Source organism: Pelobates fuscus, chromosome 8 (genome assembly GCF_036172605.1).
Source record: "Pelobates fuscus isolate aPelFus1 chromosome 8, aPelFus1.pri, whole genome shotgun sequence".
NCBI lineage: Eukaryota > Metazoa > Chordata > Amphibia > Anura > Pelobatidae > Pelobates > Pelobates fuscus.
Window position 1 is genome coordinate 18,971,512 of NC_086324.1, and position 17,239 is coordinate 18,988,750.

Sequence of the window (17,239 nt, forward strand, 5' to 3'; positions counted from 1 at the left end):
TATTTTACGGTTTGGCCACCTGTCAGAGGAATTTTCTCTTGAAGGGTTTATTTACTAAGTACTTAACTGTGGTAAACTGAAAGCTGAATTTCAAAATTGAAAGGGTCACTATAGGCACCCAGACCACTTCATCTCATTGAAGTGGCCTGAGTGCAGTGTTCCTGTCTCCCTAACCCTGCAATGTAAAGCATTGCTGTTTCAGAGAAACTGTAATGTTTCCATTGCAGGGTTAAGACTGCCTCTTGTGGAGTTTGCAAGCTTTGCATGAGGATGCCTAGTGTCTTCACAAACTCCATAGGAAAGCTTGGATTCAATGCTTTCTAATGGGTAAGTTCTAATGCGCATGCAGCCCTCGCCACGCCTGAGCATTAGGACATCCATCAGCGTGACAGCGCTGCAAGGGGAGAAGGAATCGGAATGAAGGCAAAAGTGTTGTCTGTGACCCTTTCAACACCAGGTGGGGGCGCAGAGGCAGAGGGACGCTATAAGGTTAGGAATACAGTTTTGTATTCCTAATTCTTTAGTGTCCCTATAAGCTAAAATAACTAAGCTGTGACTAGATTTGTTTTACCAGATAACCTATTAACTCTTTTTTTACCACTTTGTTATCAATGTATTTTCAGATACGATAGGAGTCTATCTAAGTACTATAGCCACTACAGCTCAGAATAGCAGCTATGCTGCCTAGAATATGTGAAAGCCATTCCTTGTTGTTTTAGGGAACAGTTAGGGAGCAGTTTCACAAAAAACAGGTTTTCTTCCCGGTACAAGAGTCCCCCCTCTTCAGCACTCTCAAAATATCTCAATCTAAAATGAGGGATGAAATTGATACTGATAACATAGGGAATTAAAATATGATCAAGTTGGCTAAGAAGAGGTAATTCCCTAACTATGTGACAAAGAGCAGAGGATGGCCCCGTAGACGATTGACAACATAAGCACTGAGCTGCAGGGAGCTTAGACTGCCCCTTTAATAAAAATGATTGTTTCAAAATGCCTCTTGAGACTTATCAGGTCAATCTGTCATATTCGTTCTTCCTAAAGTAATTAATTAAAAAAAAAAAAAGTAGATGGAGCTGGAACGTAGCTAATTGAATGTTCAGAGATTAACAGAACATTTTTACATCATTTAATTGTATTCCAGACAATGAGACGCAAGAACGAAACTGATTAACAATTCTACTTTATTTTGAGAAATGAGGAATGATGGATTAATTGCCCTCAGCTTATGTAATGAGGTTTAAGCTCTTCTACAGTTAAAAAAAGATTAATATAGAAAGTGAAAAGAGATCATGTCACTTCAAATGTCACGCACCAGAGTCTGTGAAAAATCTTAAAATATTGCAAATCCTTAAATTATAGTCCATGCGATGATAAATAGATTGAATTGTAACAAACTCTAACTTGGGACTTGAGTTAATATTCTTGGATAAGCTTTTCAATTGATCACAATTTGTTAGAAATGATTTACCTACAGAAGACATCAAGAGATACTATAGTCATCAAACCAACTTTAGTTCAATTAAGTAGTTTTAGTCTAGAGCTCGTGTCCCTGCAGTTTTACTGCTTAATTCTCTTCCAATTCTCTCAATTATCTTTAGCATGAACGAGGTGATCGTGTTTTAACTGGATTTACTAACCTTCCATTCTTTTGTGTTTATCTCAAGGCATGCCAGCTGAGACTACCACCGCTATCTGCTCCATGATTTTCGGTGGGATATTTGAAAAGTTTCCAAAACTTAAAGTTTGCTTTGCACACGGAGGTATAGTTACTTAGCAATGCAATAAATAGTGCAATGAATAATGTTTCCTGTGAATAATGGATACACCTCATTTAATTCAGTAGATCCTACTTCCCGAGTTTCTAAAAGGAAATGCCAAATGTGTGCCTTAGCTGTGCCAGGAATGAACTGGATTGTGATGTCAATGGCTAAAACGTTACTATGCATTTAAAGGAAACAAATTAGGGCAAATGTTTCTATTTTTCAATTCAAATGTGTTAATTATAGAAAAAATATGGTTCCATTTAAAGGGGACAATCTTACGTAGATAGTTGTAAAAGCGTATTGCATTATTGTTCCTTGTTGCATTGTTACAGCTAATTGTAGTGGTTATGGTGCAAGAAAGTGCACTTTGACAAAACACACGTGTCCGCTATGGCCCACCGCCTTTCTCACAAAAGTGATCATGGGAAAGTGTAGTTTTCTCAATAACCATCCAAAATATTTCGACCAGTTAGAAGGATTTGTCTTCTGCAAATCATGTTAAATTTCCCTTCCTCGTTGTCTTTAGAAAACGTTAAATTTTATTAGAACGTAGTGATTGGCGTTGAATGCTGGACTGTCCCAGGTATGGCTGTTCCAGGTCTCTGAAATCCTTTTTCCCTCTCTACAAGCATCAAATTGCCGTTTGATGACTTTTTAGTTCAAAGTAAGCAAACTGTAAAAGATCTCCAAGTAGACATGCTTTAGTTGCTACTGCCACAAGTATGTCATAAAATAAGCCATTCAAACAACCACTTTTATCCAATTTATTTCAGAAAAATGAACTTTGTCAAGAAAGCACGGCTAGGATAAGATGTTCTAGAAACCCGACTGATTTGATTTTAGGTGTTAGCCTAGACACCTATCCTTATCCTGCCATTCAAACTTATCTAGAACTTTCTCATCTGTCTTTTCCTGCTGCTTTAAGCACTTTTTAATCAGACTTGATAAGTGAGGGATAATCTTTCAGTCATTCAGTGCCAGATGTCTGTAATTATTACATGTTAACAACCCCTTAATAATCCCTTTAAAACAAATCTCCTGCTTTATTAGGGGGGGAACCACTAATAACGTCAAGACATGCCAACAATGCAAAAGGGCAGTCACGGATAAATCAGTGACCGGAATGTCTCCGATTTAAATATGGCGTCCGTCTCTGCAGAATTCACTGTATTTAATACAATGATATGCATAATTTAATCACGATTTTTTTTATACCAATTTTATATAATGTATAATTCGTCAGTGATATTATTTGTGATTTTGGTGTCCTTATGTTAAAGTGGAATCTTTATAAGATCTATAAAAGTCAAATTTCGCATTTACCTTTTTAAGATGCAGAAATATTTCTTGTTTTTGAGTAGGTTATTGATTTCAGAGTTTTTAAATCCTGCAGACTTTAAGTCGTTTTTGAATCTTTGTTTATTATATTTTTCAGGTGGGGCTTTTCCGTACACCATTGGCCGCATTAATCATGGCTTCAACGTTCGTCCCGATCTTTGCGCAATTGATAGCACGATCCCTCCGCAAAAATACTTGGGTTCATTTTATACAGATTCTCTTGTACATGATCCACAGGCCTTGAAGCTTCTTGTAAATGTAATTGGAAAGGTGAGTCGATAGTTTTAAACATACTACGGATCGAGCATCCAAAAAATAATTATTCCACTAAATGTTGCTAATACTTTATTTCAACACTTTTATTTACAAAACAAAACTATAGCCTTTGAGGATATACCCATTCACTTTCCCCTGACCACCTTTGACTACTTTTGCTAAATGGAGCTCCGATGCCTTTCCTCTTTTATGATATTTCTACTCTCACATTTGTTGAATCTACTTGTCTTGTCGCCCCTACCCAAAATGCCAGATTTCAGCTCTGTGTATCTATTTAGCTGTGCACTCTTCTCAAAACTCCCTGTATTATGTAGCTGTCTGGGAGAGGGACCTGGGACCACCTGAAGAGTCCCGTGGTTGGTCTGAGATCTAGGAGGCTATGGCTTCCTTGACTATTTGCATACACCATAAGGATAACGCTTACAAAATTGCTGTTTCACTGGTATTTGACTCCTCTTATACTAGCACAAATACTTGTCCTCCTCACAAACCAATGTTAGAAGAATTCTGATGACGTACCGGTAGATTATTTTTCTAAAATTCCTGCTGGACCTATCCTAAGCTCAAACCACTATAGCTCCAAGTTATGTCTCTGCTCTCTGAAAACAGTTCCCACTAAATACTTGGTCTCTCTATTATTAACCATAACCTTGACAAAGAAAGCGAAAAAGGTAATTAAATTGTTTACCTCCTGTTTTGGTGGTAACCCCTAGTGAGATGAGTCACTATGAAATTTAAACTCGAAAAGGAACTACCAGGAGAGAGTGATAAATAATAAATGTGTCGCTGATGGAGTGGAGGCCTAAGGCCGGGCTACCAGGATATAGGTGGTGGGGCGGGGGGGGGGGGGGAATAATAAAAAATCAACCTTTAATACTACGTATAAAAGGTTCTACCTAATAAACATAATCACCAAAAAGAAAAATGGAAAACAAAAACAAAAAGACTATGTACGTATACACATAATAAGTTCCTGAGTATAGGCTAGAATGCTAGGTAGATATCTACTAAGCAGTGGTCAGATAACACCCAAAAAGAGCGATGCAGTACAAACCTAAAAAGTATAAGCAGTGAGAAAATGTCTCATCTAGCCTCATTAACTCAGGAGAAGGAGGACCAGCAGTGCGGGCAGAGGAGTAACTAGAAACCACAGGGCCTTGAGGCGAAAATTGCCTGGGGCCACCCCCATACGTTTACCCCCTGCCATCCCCCCATATCCCCACCCCCCCGCAATTCCCATACGTCTACTCTCCCCCTCCCATACATTCCCCCACACACATGCAGACAAACAGATACACATGCAGACACACACATAGACACACAGGCACAGATATACAGAGACACACACAGACACACACATACAGGCACACATACAGACACACACATACATACATACATACACACATACATACATTCAGACACATACATACAGTTGCAAGAAAAAGTATGTGAACCCTTTGGAATGCTTTGGATTTCTGCACAAATTGGTCATAAAATGTGATCTGATCATCATCTAAGTCACAACAATAGACAATCACAGTCTGCTTAAACTAATAACACACAAAGAATTAAATGTTGCCATGTTTTTATTGAACACACCATGTAAACATTCACAGTGCAGGTGGAAAAAGTATGTGAACCCTTGGATTTAATAACTGGTTGAACCTCCTTTGGCAGCAATAACTTCAACCAAACGTTTCCTGTAGTTGCAGATCAGACGTACACAACGGTCAGGAGTAATTCTTGACCATTCCTCTTTACAGAACTGTTTCAGTTCAGCAATATTCTTGGGATGTCAGGTGTGAATCGCTTTTTTTTTAGGTCATGCCACAGCATCTCAATCGGGTTGAGGTCAGGACTCTGACTGGGCCACTTCAGAAGGCGTATTTTCTTCTGTTTAAGCCATTCTGTTGTTGATTTACTTCCATGCTTTGGGTCATAGTCCTGTTGCAACACCCATCTTCTGTTGAGCTTCAGCTGGTAGACAGATGGCCATAAGTTCTCCTGCAAAATGTCTTGATAAACTTGGGAATTCATTTTTCCTTCGATGATAGCAATCCGTTCAGGCCCAGACGCAGCAAAGCAGCCCCAAACCATGATGCCCCCACCACCATACTTCACAGTTGGGATGAGGTTTTGATGTTGGTGTGCTGTGCCTCTTTTTCGCCACACATAGTGTTGTGTGTTTCTTCCAAACAACTCAACTTTGGTTTCATCTGTCCACAGAATATTTTGCCAGTACTGCTGTGGAACATCCAGGTGCTCTTGTGCAAACTGTAAACGTGCAGCAATGTTTTGTTTGGACAGCAGTGGCTTCCTCTGTGGTATCCTCCCATGAAATCCGTTCTTGTTTAGTGTTTTACGTATTGTAGATTCGCTAACAGGGATGTTAGCATTTGCCAGTGACTTTTGTAAGTCTTTAGCTGACACTCTAGGATTCTTCTTCACCTCATTGAGCAGTCTGCACTTTGCTCTTGCAGTCATCTTTACAGGAAGGCCACTCCTAGGTAGAAACAGCAGTGCTGAACTTTCTCCATTTATAGACAATTTGTCTTACCGTGGACTGAGGAACAGCAAGGCTTTTGGAGATACTTTTATAACCCTTTCCAGCTTTATGTAAGTCAACAATTCTTAATCGTAGGTCTTCTAAGAGCTCTTTTGTGCGAGGCATCATTCACATCAGGCAATGCTTCTTGTGAAAAGCAAACCCAGAACTGGTGTGTGTTTTTTATAGGGCAGGGCAGCTGTAACCAACACCTCCAATCTCATCTCATTGATTGGACTCCAGTTGGCTGACATCTCATTCCAATTAGCTCTTGGAGATGTCATTAGTCTAGGGGTTCACATACTTTTTCCACCTGCACTGTGAATGTTTACATGGTGTGTTCAATAAAACATGGCAACATTTCATTCTTTGTGTGTTATTAGTTTAAGCAGACTGTGATTGTCTATTGTTGTGACTTAGATGATGATCAGATCACATTTTATGACCAATTTGTGCAGAAATCCATATCATTCCAAAGGGTTCACATACTTTTTCTTGCAACTGTATATACAAACACACACACACATACACACACACACACAGACACATACATACAGACAAATACAGAGACATACACACACAAACATACACAAACATAGACACAGGTGGAAGCCACCAACACCCCCCCACCGTACATCCTAAGGTACAATCGCTTGAGAACGCTGGATCTAAAATAGTGCTAGTCTTAACCAAAATGATCGTAACCGTTATTCTTCCTCCGAGATGGATGGATGCTGACACGCTTGTAATAAAGCCATTACTGTCTGAATAAGAGCACAATCCTGATACAGTGGCTATCATATGCGCCTGTCAGATTCCCGGAAGCGCGTTTTGCCACTCTGGCTCATAGCCACAACTTTGCATTCATTTTCTCGGGCTCAAAATAAACTAGCTGTATGTGTTGTGTTATCCAGTCGCAGGGCTAATAGTTATGGTCCACTAGTAGCGTTCCCACGTCCATAACTTCCTTAGTTTTACAAATACTCACTGCACAATTACATGACTCCACAATACACGTTCACAAAATTTGGGACCATTAGTAAAGTGGAGATGTATCTAAGTTTTTGCCTTGCATCCCTTCTAGTGTTTTTTGGTATGTAAATCTCTATTGTTACTAGAGTTACAATGGTTATGACTCCCCCTCCCCCCCACCCCTATTCTTTCTGGTAGCCTACCATCATGGACTCCAACACACCTCTTCTCTTTAGCTTGTCTCTCTTCTTAGTTCTTTCTCCACCCCTTTGTCAACCTTTTCCTATTCCTTTCTTTATTTCTTGTATACTGTTTTTATCCCTACCCTACTACCCCTTGCTATGTTATATTTCCCTTTCCCTCCACTGTCCCTCACCCACCTCATCTTCACGGCTCTTAGAATTAAGGCCCAGGTAATTAGCAATAACCAGGTTTAGCACTTCCTCACTTAACATTTATTTACACAACATGCAACCAATTATTCAATCCCTTTCTGGGCCTGAGATACCACTTTCTCCTTCCCCTTTTTCTTTGCCCTCCACATTTTGGTAATTTTAATGATCTCGATATGCTCGAGTGTCATTATATCTCATCTGGATCCCGTGCCATGATTATAGCGTGGCTTCTAGTCAGTCCATATGCTATCTTGTTAGCTTTGGCTTACTTTTACTGGGTGGAATCCTTGTTCCTTCCTATACCTTACATTACTTATCCTCTGATATGTTGTATATGGCTGCTATTGAAAACTTCAAAATAAAGCATTTAAATAATAATCATTGAAGCAAATTCAATTGTGAATGGCAAAACGTAGGCGAAAATTGCTCATCTAAAAAAATCCTCCAGTTCTTCTCTAGCACAGGTTGGCTGCTGTAGTGCAAAGTTCGCCTTCTGATTTTAATTTGCTACAAGTCGGAATTAAGTGAATAACACTTTAAGGCTGATTGTGAGAAAAAACAGTAGTTCGAATCTGTTCTGAATTCATTTATGAAAATATGATTGAATTTTCTTAATTATGATCTAAGTCATAAAATCCCCCTATATATAAACAATCGAGCCAATCTAATATATATAAACCTATCCGTGGGATTATGAGAAAGCCAATGCCACTTTTCACGTGGCGTTATCTTAATCTGCAAAATGTAATTTTATAGACAGACTGCCTCACAGCGAAATCATTACCCTAGAACAATCGTAACCACCCGCTGGGGAGTAAAAATCACAGCGTGGACAGCAGGCGTAATCTATAAATAATCACATAGCAAACAAGGGAGCTTTCTGCTTCTGCATGTAACGTAAATACACACTGCGCAGGATGATAGATGTCTTACATGGTATGGTTACATGCAATTGGAAGGAGACAGAGATACATTCTTGTTGCAAGAACAGACAAGAGATACAAGTGCAGACAACAGTTTCAAGATCATGCAAACCCATAAATCATATTAAATTGGATTCTATGCTTTAGGGAATATGGGTCCAATGTCTGGCACTGCATAATATCAGGTATCTAGTGACCCCTAGTGGAGTTTCTAACTGTTACAGCTGGTTATTGTCCTAAGCAGAGTTCATGTTATCCATCCCAATGTTTTTCTGGAAATCGCCCCACCAAAAAACACATTAAAAATCACTTATAATGCGTGCTAACCTTTTTTCATTTGATGCTTCATTTTGTTTTAAACGTACAGTAAAGATTTAACAAACTACATCAAAATCCAGCTCATTCCAGGGCACTCATTGCGTTGAAGCGAGAGAAACAAAAACGTGTTTCTATTTCTCCTTCACTCTCTGTGCTCGCTCTAGTGACTGAGGGCAGTTAAAGGGGCGTATAACAATGATTGACATGGAGCTAGGATGGAGGCTCCTTGAACTAAATGCAAAGTTGTGGTTTTCTACAATGAATGTTATTTTAGACATCGCAAACACTAATTAGGTCAATGCAAGGGAAAAATAAACTTAATATTAAAAATCTTAGTGTTTCTTCTAATTTTTCCTTGTAACACTAACCTGTTTATTTTGTAACAGGGCTCATGAGAATTCAACGTGAATTCAAAGTTTATTTAAAATTTAAAGTGAAAAGAGCGGAATTAGAAAAACTCAACTCAAGTCAACCATGCTTTGATTTCAGCTACTCAAATTTAGAATTCACTTTCGTCAATAACCCTCTCAAAGTTTGAATTATGGGGACATCAAAGGGAATTCAAAGTGAATTTCAAAATTAATATAAATTAACCAAACTGGAGAATTCTCAAAGTCAGTTATGCTACTTTACCCTCAAATGTGAAATTCATGTTAGTGTTCATAACAATTCACACTGTATTGAATAACAGGAGGCAGAATATTAGTTCCGTAGAGACTAATCTACAAATACATCTATTTATGAAACAGTGAGCTGTGTAGAGTTGACTAAGGACTTTTGCAGAATGGATTTCAATATCTGACTTGTAAAAAAAATGTCTATCTCAGCAAGATGGTTATTCTGGCCTTAAATTTGAAATTCACTTTCAATTCACTTTCAATTCTAAGTTTAGTGAATAACTCTGTAAAGGGTGTTAAATGGACATTATAGTCACTAGAACAACTACAGCTTAATGTAGTTGTTCTGGTTAGTATAATAATTGCCTTCAGCCCTTTTAATGCCAACACTGCCTTTTCAGGGAAAAGGCAGTTTTTACATTGCCCCTTGGGACACCTCCAAATGGCCACTCCTCAGATGGCCACTGGAGGTGCTTCCTGGCTCAGTGCTGCACAGTGGGCAGCACTGCTGTTCAGCATCTTCACACTCTGCATGGGGACACTGATTTTTCCTCATAGAGATGCATTGATTTAATGCATCTCTATGAAGAAGTGCTGATTGGCCAAAACGGCATTTGGCCCTGCCATCTTGCCAATTTTAGCCAATCCAATGCTTTCCCTATGGGAAACCAATTGATTGGCTAAAAATCAGCAATTATGATGATGTCACCAAGGTGGCGTGGCCAGCGCCGGCAGACCCATGTGGCGCTGGAAATAAGGTGAGTTTTAATAACTTTTAAGGGGGCTAAGGGGAACAAGCCACCTTAATTGTGGGTTTAGCACTATAGGGTCAGGAATACATGTTTGTGTTCCTGACAATACAGTGTTCCTTAAATTACTGGCAATTCAAAGTAAAGTTCAAATTATTGGTCAACAGAGCTGTAAAGGAAAACTGCTTGAAGTTAGCTTTGTTTTCACTTCAGTGAATTACCCTGCCAGAGTCAATATTGTCCATTCCACAAGGTGAACTGCGGGGCCGTATTTTAAAGCTAATGTAGTTATGTAACTATGAGCACATTTTATAGTTGGCATTTTATTGTTCATTATTTGTTTATTTATTTATTTTTGTAATTTATATTTTATTAAGAGGGCATAGTAGTTGACATAAGCTGAGCTGGTTTTATTTATTTTCCAGTGGATTATGTCATATTTAAAGTTGTTCTCTTTATTAGTTTGCTGGATCAGATATGGCTAAATATGGCACCATTGCTGAGCTATATTTGCCAGAATGCTCGGTGTATATAGCACAGGATGGGTTCCACAGATGGAAGCTTAGAACCTTGGAGACATAGAATGTGCGATCTGCATTGTGTTAATCAGTCTTCACCGGTCCCACTCAGTAGTAACAAAACCAATCTCAGCAGCATTAAATTGACTAACCTGATCCTGATTGGTTTCTAGCTTTGTTCATTTATTTTAATTCATATTTATGGTGATTCTGCATAAAAAGCCAGGATAAAGTAAAAGAGACGTGCTAGCAAGAATTGGAGATTGTATTCAAAATTAGAAAATGGAATAAACAAAATGTACTTCTTGGGACACATGGAAATTGGGGAGGGCGGGGTGAGCACTTACTTCACTGTAAATGAAGAGTTTGTGTAGGTAAGAAAGGCCTTAAGTTGATAACCTGCCTTTACAAAATCCATCAATTCATAAATAATCTTTCGAATTTCTTAACTAATATATATATTTATCTCCCACATCTAGGACAAAGTGCTCCTGGGAACTGATTATCCATTTCCATTAGGAGAACACAGCCCAGGGAGGTTAATTGAATCTATGGAAGACTTTGATGAGAAGTTAAAAGTAGGATTTTTTTAAATGTATTTTTTTAAATTTCGATTGCAAGAATGTTCTGTCATGTTTGTTTATATTTCCCCCACGTGTGGGCATTCTAATATTTATAAGTCATTATTACAAATGTTTTATATATATATATATATATATATATATATATAGTATCTTCATAAAACTAACATTACTCAAAGTGAAAACGATAAAGGGGTATTCAGTGTGATACACTCTGAATTAGCAAAATGTGGCGATTATCATCAGATTGTACCTGTATTTGCAAATTTGATCATTAATAATAAGGAACAATGCATTTATGTGAAAACATCTGGCAATCCTGCCTGAAAGGAGATATCTTCAATACAGCTTTCGTGTTTATTGTATTTTTGATCCTTTCGATAACTATATCATAATCAACTCACTGTTTTTATTTTATATTTTTGATACAACAAACAATGATTCTTATTCATACTGTATCATGTTAGTAGTTTATTGTCTCAGAGCGCACCCTATTGGTAGCCTTCATTTATTCCCTTTTGGCATATTGCATTCGGAGATCACTATTGTCATCACTAGTGCAAAAATCCAGGCAGCCAAAAGGACAAACTATGTTTGCCACATAGGAACATAAAAACAATGTTGCCATTTCTGAGTTAAAATCTTATAAAATGGGAGTTTCACAAGCAGCCGGAAGACTAATAACAATAAAATGAGTGCATATATTGAAAACAAATGGCATTGTTAATAACAGACTGATGCCTACTCTATCTGTAATTAAAGGAACAATTCAATGGAAACATTTGCATTTTATGTTTTAGACAATTTAGTAGATATGCCCCCAATTAAAACATGTATTAATCTAATTTATGCATATTTTTTTATTTGGGGAATATTCAAAAGCAGCTTTGTAAAAGCTGCAAATCTCTTGTCTGCCGCCTTTGCAAACCTTGCCTTGTAACCCCTGTGGCTGACCAATCAGAGACTTCCCAATGCATTTCAATGAGATGTCTTTGGAAGGCAGGTGCTCTGAGCAATTGCTGCCTCTTGAGTTTAGCTCAAGCTTCTATGCGATGAAAAGATTTGAAACATTCTTCACAAATAAAGCATTTCGGCAAGCTAAAGTGCTTGAGGTGTGTGGCATGTTCCTTTAGCGCTCACATAGCTGCCTATGATGTAATATATTAGTAAAAAGCCATCTTTTAATGGCCTCCAGGTTAATAGGGGGTCCAGAGACACCCACTTATTTATATTTATCTATTTAGTCAGTTTTCTTCAGAATGATTTGCCTGTTAGTTGTTTCCACAAGCAGTGGGCAAACATTGCAAAACTGGTGAATTTAATTTGTGAATGTGCCTCTGATTGAATAGTTCTAAACCAGGTGGGCTCAGTTAGCATTTTGCTGTACGTAGAATTTGTATGCTGCCGGAAGGACATTATTTCTGGCATCCCTCCTTGATTAATCAATTGGTTTCCTTCCAGTGAACTTCACTTTGAATTAATCTGAATTCTCACTGTAGTGAATAAACCTGCTAGTATATCAATGGATATTTGGCTGCGTGTATTTGGATAAGATGTTCAGTGAGGGCATACAACTCAACATAGAAAGACTCCGAGACGCCACAAGTTTGGGTAAAGGTGATTTTATTTAAAAACTTAGAAGACAGATAACCAGAATAGTGTTTTATTTTCCTTCCCTCCTCTACGAAGCCTTTAAAAGTGTCACAATTAAAGGAAAAGATGTCAGTGTTTGGCAAGCACCTGGTATTTCCTAAACACTACTAATGGGAGATAAGGCTATAGAGGCACACTAAATGCTTCCTGCAGGTCTGTCTATAACACTCAGTGGCCTGTACCGGTATAAGAGCCTGTATGATAGGATACGTTGCCATGCAGAGCTAGCAGGCCCACCATGTTTTATAAGACACACATCCTTTCATTGTGTTAATAGGCCGTACATGAAAAGTGTGCTACATGATCCCCAGCGATTAATGACTTAATCCAATATGACATTAATCTGAGAAGTGCCATCCTGTACCTTAAAAATCATGGGGATACATACACCCCAAAACTACCATCTAAACCTTGCTTTAAAAAAAATAACTATTTTAAAAAAAATTAGGTACAAAATACACATTTGGCCCTCGTGGTAACCAAATGTATACAGAGACAATCCCTCTAGAATGTAAGCTCATTGAGCAAGGCCCTCCACCTTTCTGTTCCTGTACGTCCAGTTGTCTGGTTACAATTACATGTCTGTTAGTCCACCCATTGTACAGCACTACGGAATCTGATGCCGCTATATAAATAATAAAATAATAATAATAATAAGGATAAATAAGGGAAACAATTGTTTGCTGTTTCTTAAAGTCACCTGTCGTAGTGTGAGTTTGTACAGCAGATGGGATGAATGCGTTATTTTTATATTTCTTGAACCGTTAAATAAAAATGTTTAGCATATTGAACTTTGTGATTTTGTTGTTCTCTTAAATATGTGTGTCAATATTCTTTCTTCGCAGGACAAGCTGCTGGCTGGAAACGCACTGGATTTTCTAGGACTCAGCAGAAAACAGTTTGAATGAATCCAATTAGGATTGCATTTACATGTATATCAGAAGTGTGACCATGGCAAGCGTCAATCAATCTACATATCACGAGATTCCTTCTCTGCTATCCTGTGTCTTTTAAACAAAGAGACAATTGTTGGACAGGAGCAATCACCTGGAAACAAATACAAGGACACAAGTCACACATCTGTTTAGTAAATGAGTAATGTAATCAGCATATGTAAATGGCACCTCCAGACTCCCAGCTATTTGTAATGGGTCACCCACAACAGACACTAAAATAATCATAAGAAAGCAGCAGACAGTGCACCTGGCCAATTAAAACCAGTGAAACCTGCAACAGTGTATTTCCTTTGGTGCTGAGAACTTAATCCATTAATGCCTACAACCACCATGTTTTCCTGGACATATATCTTGTCTTCCTGCTGATAGGCAGTACAGGAAAAGCGTTACCATTATGTATGATGCATTCACACTCTGCAGGAAGGGAATCTGTTAATATAGGCAGCACATTGGGGGATCCAGTAGTTTATTTATGACTAGACCTCCTTCCTGCAGCTTATGAATACTGCATACTGCAGGTCAGCACTTTTCCTGTGTAAAAGTAATATTTGGTGCACACAGAAGCCCAGCATTGTAACTCTGTGCTTGCTGTACAGGTAGTTCCCGACTTTACGAACTAATTGGTTCCGAAGCCTAGTTCATAAAGTGAGAGTTCATAAAGTGAGAACTAATTTCCCATAGACCGCAATGCAATAAACATGGGTTTCGTTCCTGACGAAGAAGTTTTACCATTGAAAACCTATATAATTAAGTACAAATACAAAATGAAAGCAGAGCAAATATATGTTGGCTTTCATTTCTAGATTTCTGTTTCCAACTCTGTCTGTATATCTGCACTAGTAGAGTTTCAGGTGTACCTTGAGATGGCTGTTACACTTCACAGCACCTTCAGGTGAGTACACCATAATACAAAGCAGCCCTAGCTACACAAACTGTTCCTAAAACTGCATCACAAGGTACACTTGTGTAGCCTGGGTCATTATTGCACCAGGTACAGCAATAATGAAGTACAAAATAAAAAAAAACTAATATCCTATTCCCTTTACTGCCTGTCATGAATACAAACCCCAGGTCTTCTGAAATGCAGAGGACAGCACAGTCTCATCATCCTTACTGCCTATCTATTTAATCATGAAGAGCCCATAATGCTCTGCATTATAATAAATAATGACACCCCCTGCACAGTCTGAGATCAATATTCAACAGTTCAAACAATCATGTCACTGAAGGCATGTAAATAATAACCAAACTTGCTCTGAGTCACAATTGTTTGCATTTATAGCCATGGTGTTTTTTTTGATGATAGAAAAAATTTAAGTTCTTTAAATTACTGTATAATTCCAGACCCGTTTTCGGAGGCCTCTCTGCCATCCCACACACACAGACAGACATCAATCTCAGCCATACATACACAAACCCGTTTTTACACTATGCTTTCTCTCTTCTTGTCTTCTCCTGGCTACATATTCATATTTTCTATGCTCCCAAGCATGCTTCTTGGTCAGCATCCACGGAGCGCTGAAACAAAATATCGGCAAAACAAAATGGCGGCATGTCCGGAAAGCGTTCGTAAAGGCGGGAAAACGTAAAGCGGGAGTTCGTAAACCGGGAAATACCTGTATTTCTTATAATGTTACATGGAAATCAAAATCTCTGTAACTCTGTCATTTGTATCTGTAGAATGGGGGGAAGGGTATTTTAACCCCTTAACGCCGTTACGGCATGCTATGCCGTCACGGGTTAAGTGGGCTTTAAAGCCGTTATGACGGCATAGCACGCCGTAACGGCTTGCAGCCCCAGGAGGTAAGATGTACTTACCTCTGCCGCGATCCGCTTCGGGAGGACTGCCTCACAGCCCAGGCAGCCCTCCCACGGCAAATCAGGCCCCCGGGGGCCATGTGATCACTCTCAAAGAGCGATCACATGGCCCTCTATAGCTGGCTGTGGATCTGCCTGCAGGGGGACTGTTTGAAATATCAGACAGTCCCCCTGCTGGTGGGAAGTATAAAAAATAAATAAAAGACAAGTGTAAAAATAAATTAAATATATTTTTATATATATATATAATATGTATATATATTATATATATAATATATATACATATTATATATATGTAACGTCATACAAAGTGTATTTTAATATTAATATAAGTATATATATTAATATTAAAATACACTTAGAATGACGTTACATATATATAATATGTATATATATTATATATATAATTGATGTACATATATATATTATATATAAATACGTATAATTAAAATAATAAATAAATAAAATAATAAAATAAATAAATAAAATATTGAAACAAAATTTAAAGTTATATATGCATATGTAATTTCATTCTAACTGTATTTTGTTATTAATATATATATATCGGTAACAAAATACACTTAGAATGACATTCTATATATATCTATATATATATAAAATACAAATAACCGCAAATATATATATATAGATAAATACATATAATTACATAAAAGATTACATTAGTATACACGTAGAATTTAAATACCTATAAATGCATATATATTAAAATTCTACATGTATATTTAAATAATCTTTTAACGTAATTATGTGATTTGATTAATTAAAATTTGATTGACATGCCTGACAACACAGGGAGAAAGTGCAGAGAATTTAATTCGCAAGCACTATATTTGACCCTGTAACTCTCCAAGACACCATAAAACCTGTACATAGGGGGTACTGTTTTACTCGGGAGACTTCGCTGAACTCAAATATTCGTGTTTCAAACTAGTAAATTGTATTACAACGATGATATTTTAAGTAAAAGTGAAGTTTTTTGCATTTTTTTACAAGCGAACTGCACTTATATGGTCTATATTATTGTTGTAATATGTTTTACTGTTTTAAAACACTAATATTTGGGTTTAGTGAAGTCTCCCGAGAATAACAGTACCCCCCATGTACAGGTTTTATGGTGTTTTGGAAAGTTAGAGAGTCACATATAAGGCTTGCATTTCATTTTTTTCACATTGAAATTTGCCAGATTGGTTATGTTGCCTTTGAGAGCGTATGGTAGCCCAGGAATGAGAATTACCCCCATGATGGCATACCATTTGCAAAAGTAGACAACCCGAGGTATTGCAAGTGGGGTATGTCCAGTCTTTCTTAGTAGCCACTTAGTCACAAACACTGGCCAAATATTCGTTTTTTGCTTTTTTTCACACAAAAACAAATATGAACGCTAACTTTGGCCAGTGTTTGTGACTAAGTGGCTATTAAAAAAGACTAAACATACCCCACTTTCAATACCTTGGCTTGTCTACTTTTTCAAATGGTATGCCATTATGGGGGTAATTCTCATTCCTGGGCTACCACACCGTCTCAAAGGTAACATTACCAATCTGGCAAATTTCAATTTGAAAATGTAATGTTCTATATTTGACCCTGTAACTTTCCAAAACAACATAAAACCTGTCAATGGGGGGTACTGTTGTACTCGTGAGACATCGCTGATTACAAATATGTGCATTTTTTTTGCAGTAAAACCTAACAGTATTATGACATTCACAGTTAAAATGTCAGACGGAAATGCAAATTTAAAAAAAATCTTATTTTCTCAAATTTTTTTTACTTTTATTCATAATAAATGATGT

At 37.6% G+C, this 17,239-nt stretch overlaps 1 protein-coding gene across 2 annotated transcripts in view; it reads left to right on the top strand.

Annotated features, from left to right (window-relative positions):
* The window catches only part of ACMSD (aminocarboxymuconate semialdehyde decarboxylase), a 30,105-nt gene extending 15,947 nt beyond the window's left edge, over window positions 1-14,158 (top strand). For both annotated transcript variants that reach the window (XM_063429349.1, XM_063429350.1), the window contains 4 exons: window positions 1,668-1,763; window positions 3,202-3,374; window positions 10,897-10,995; window positions 13,497-14,158. In XM_063429349.1, coding sequence (XP_063285419.1) covers window positions 1,668-1,763; window positions 3,202-3,374; window positions 10,897-10,995; window positions 13,497-13,559 — 431 coding nt within the window. In that variant the 3' untranslated portion in view covers window positions 13,560-14,158. The remainder of the gene's footprint in view (window positions 1-1,667; window positions 1,764-3,201; window positions 3,375-10,896; window positions 10,996-13,496) is intronic.
* The last annotated feature ends 3,081 nt before the right edge of the window (window positions 14,159-17,239 follow it).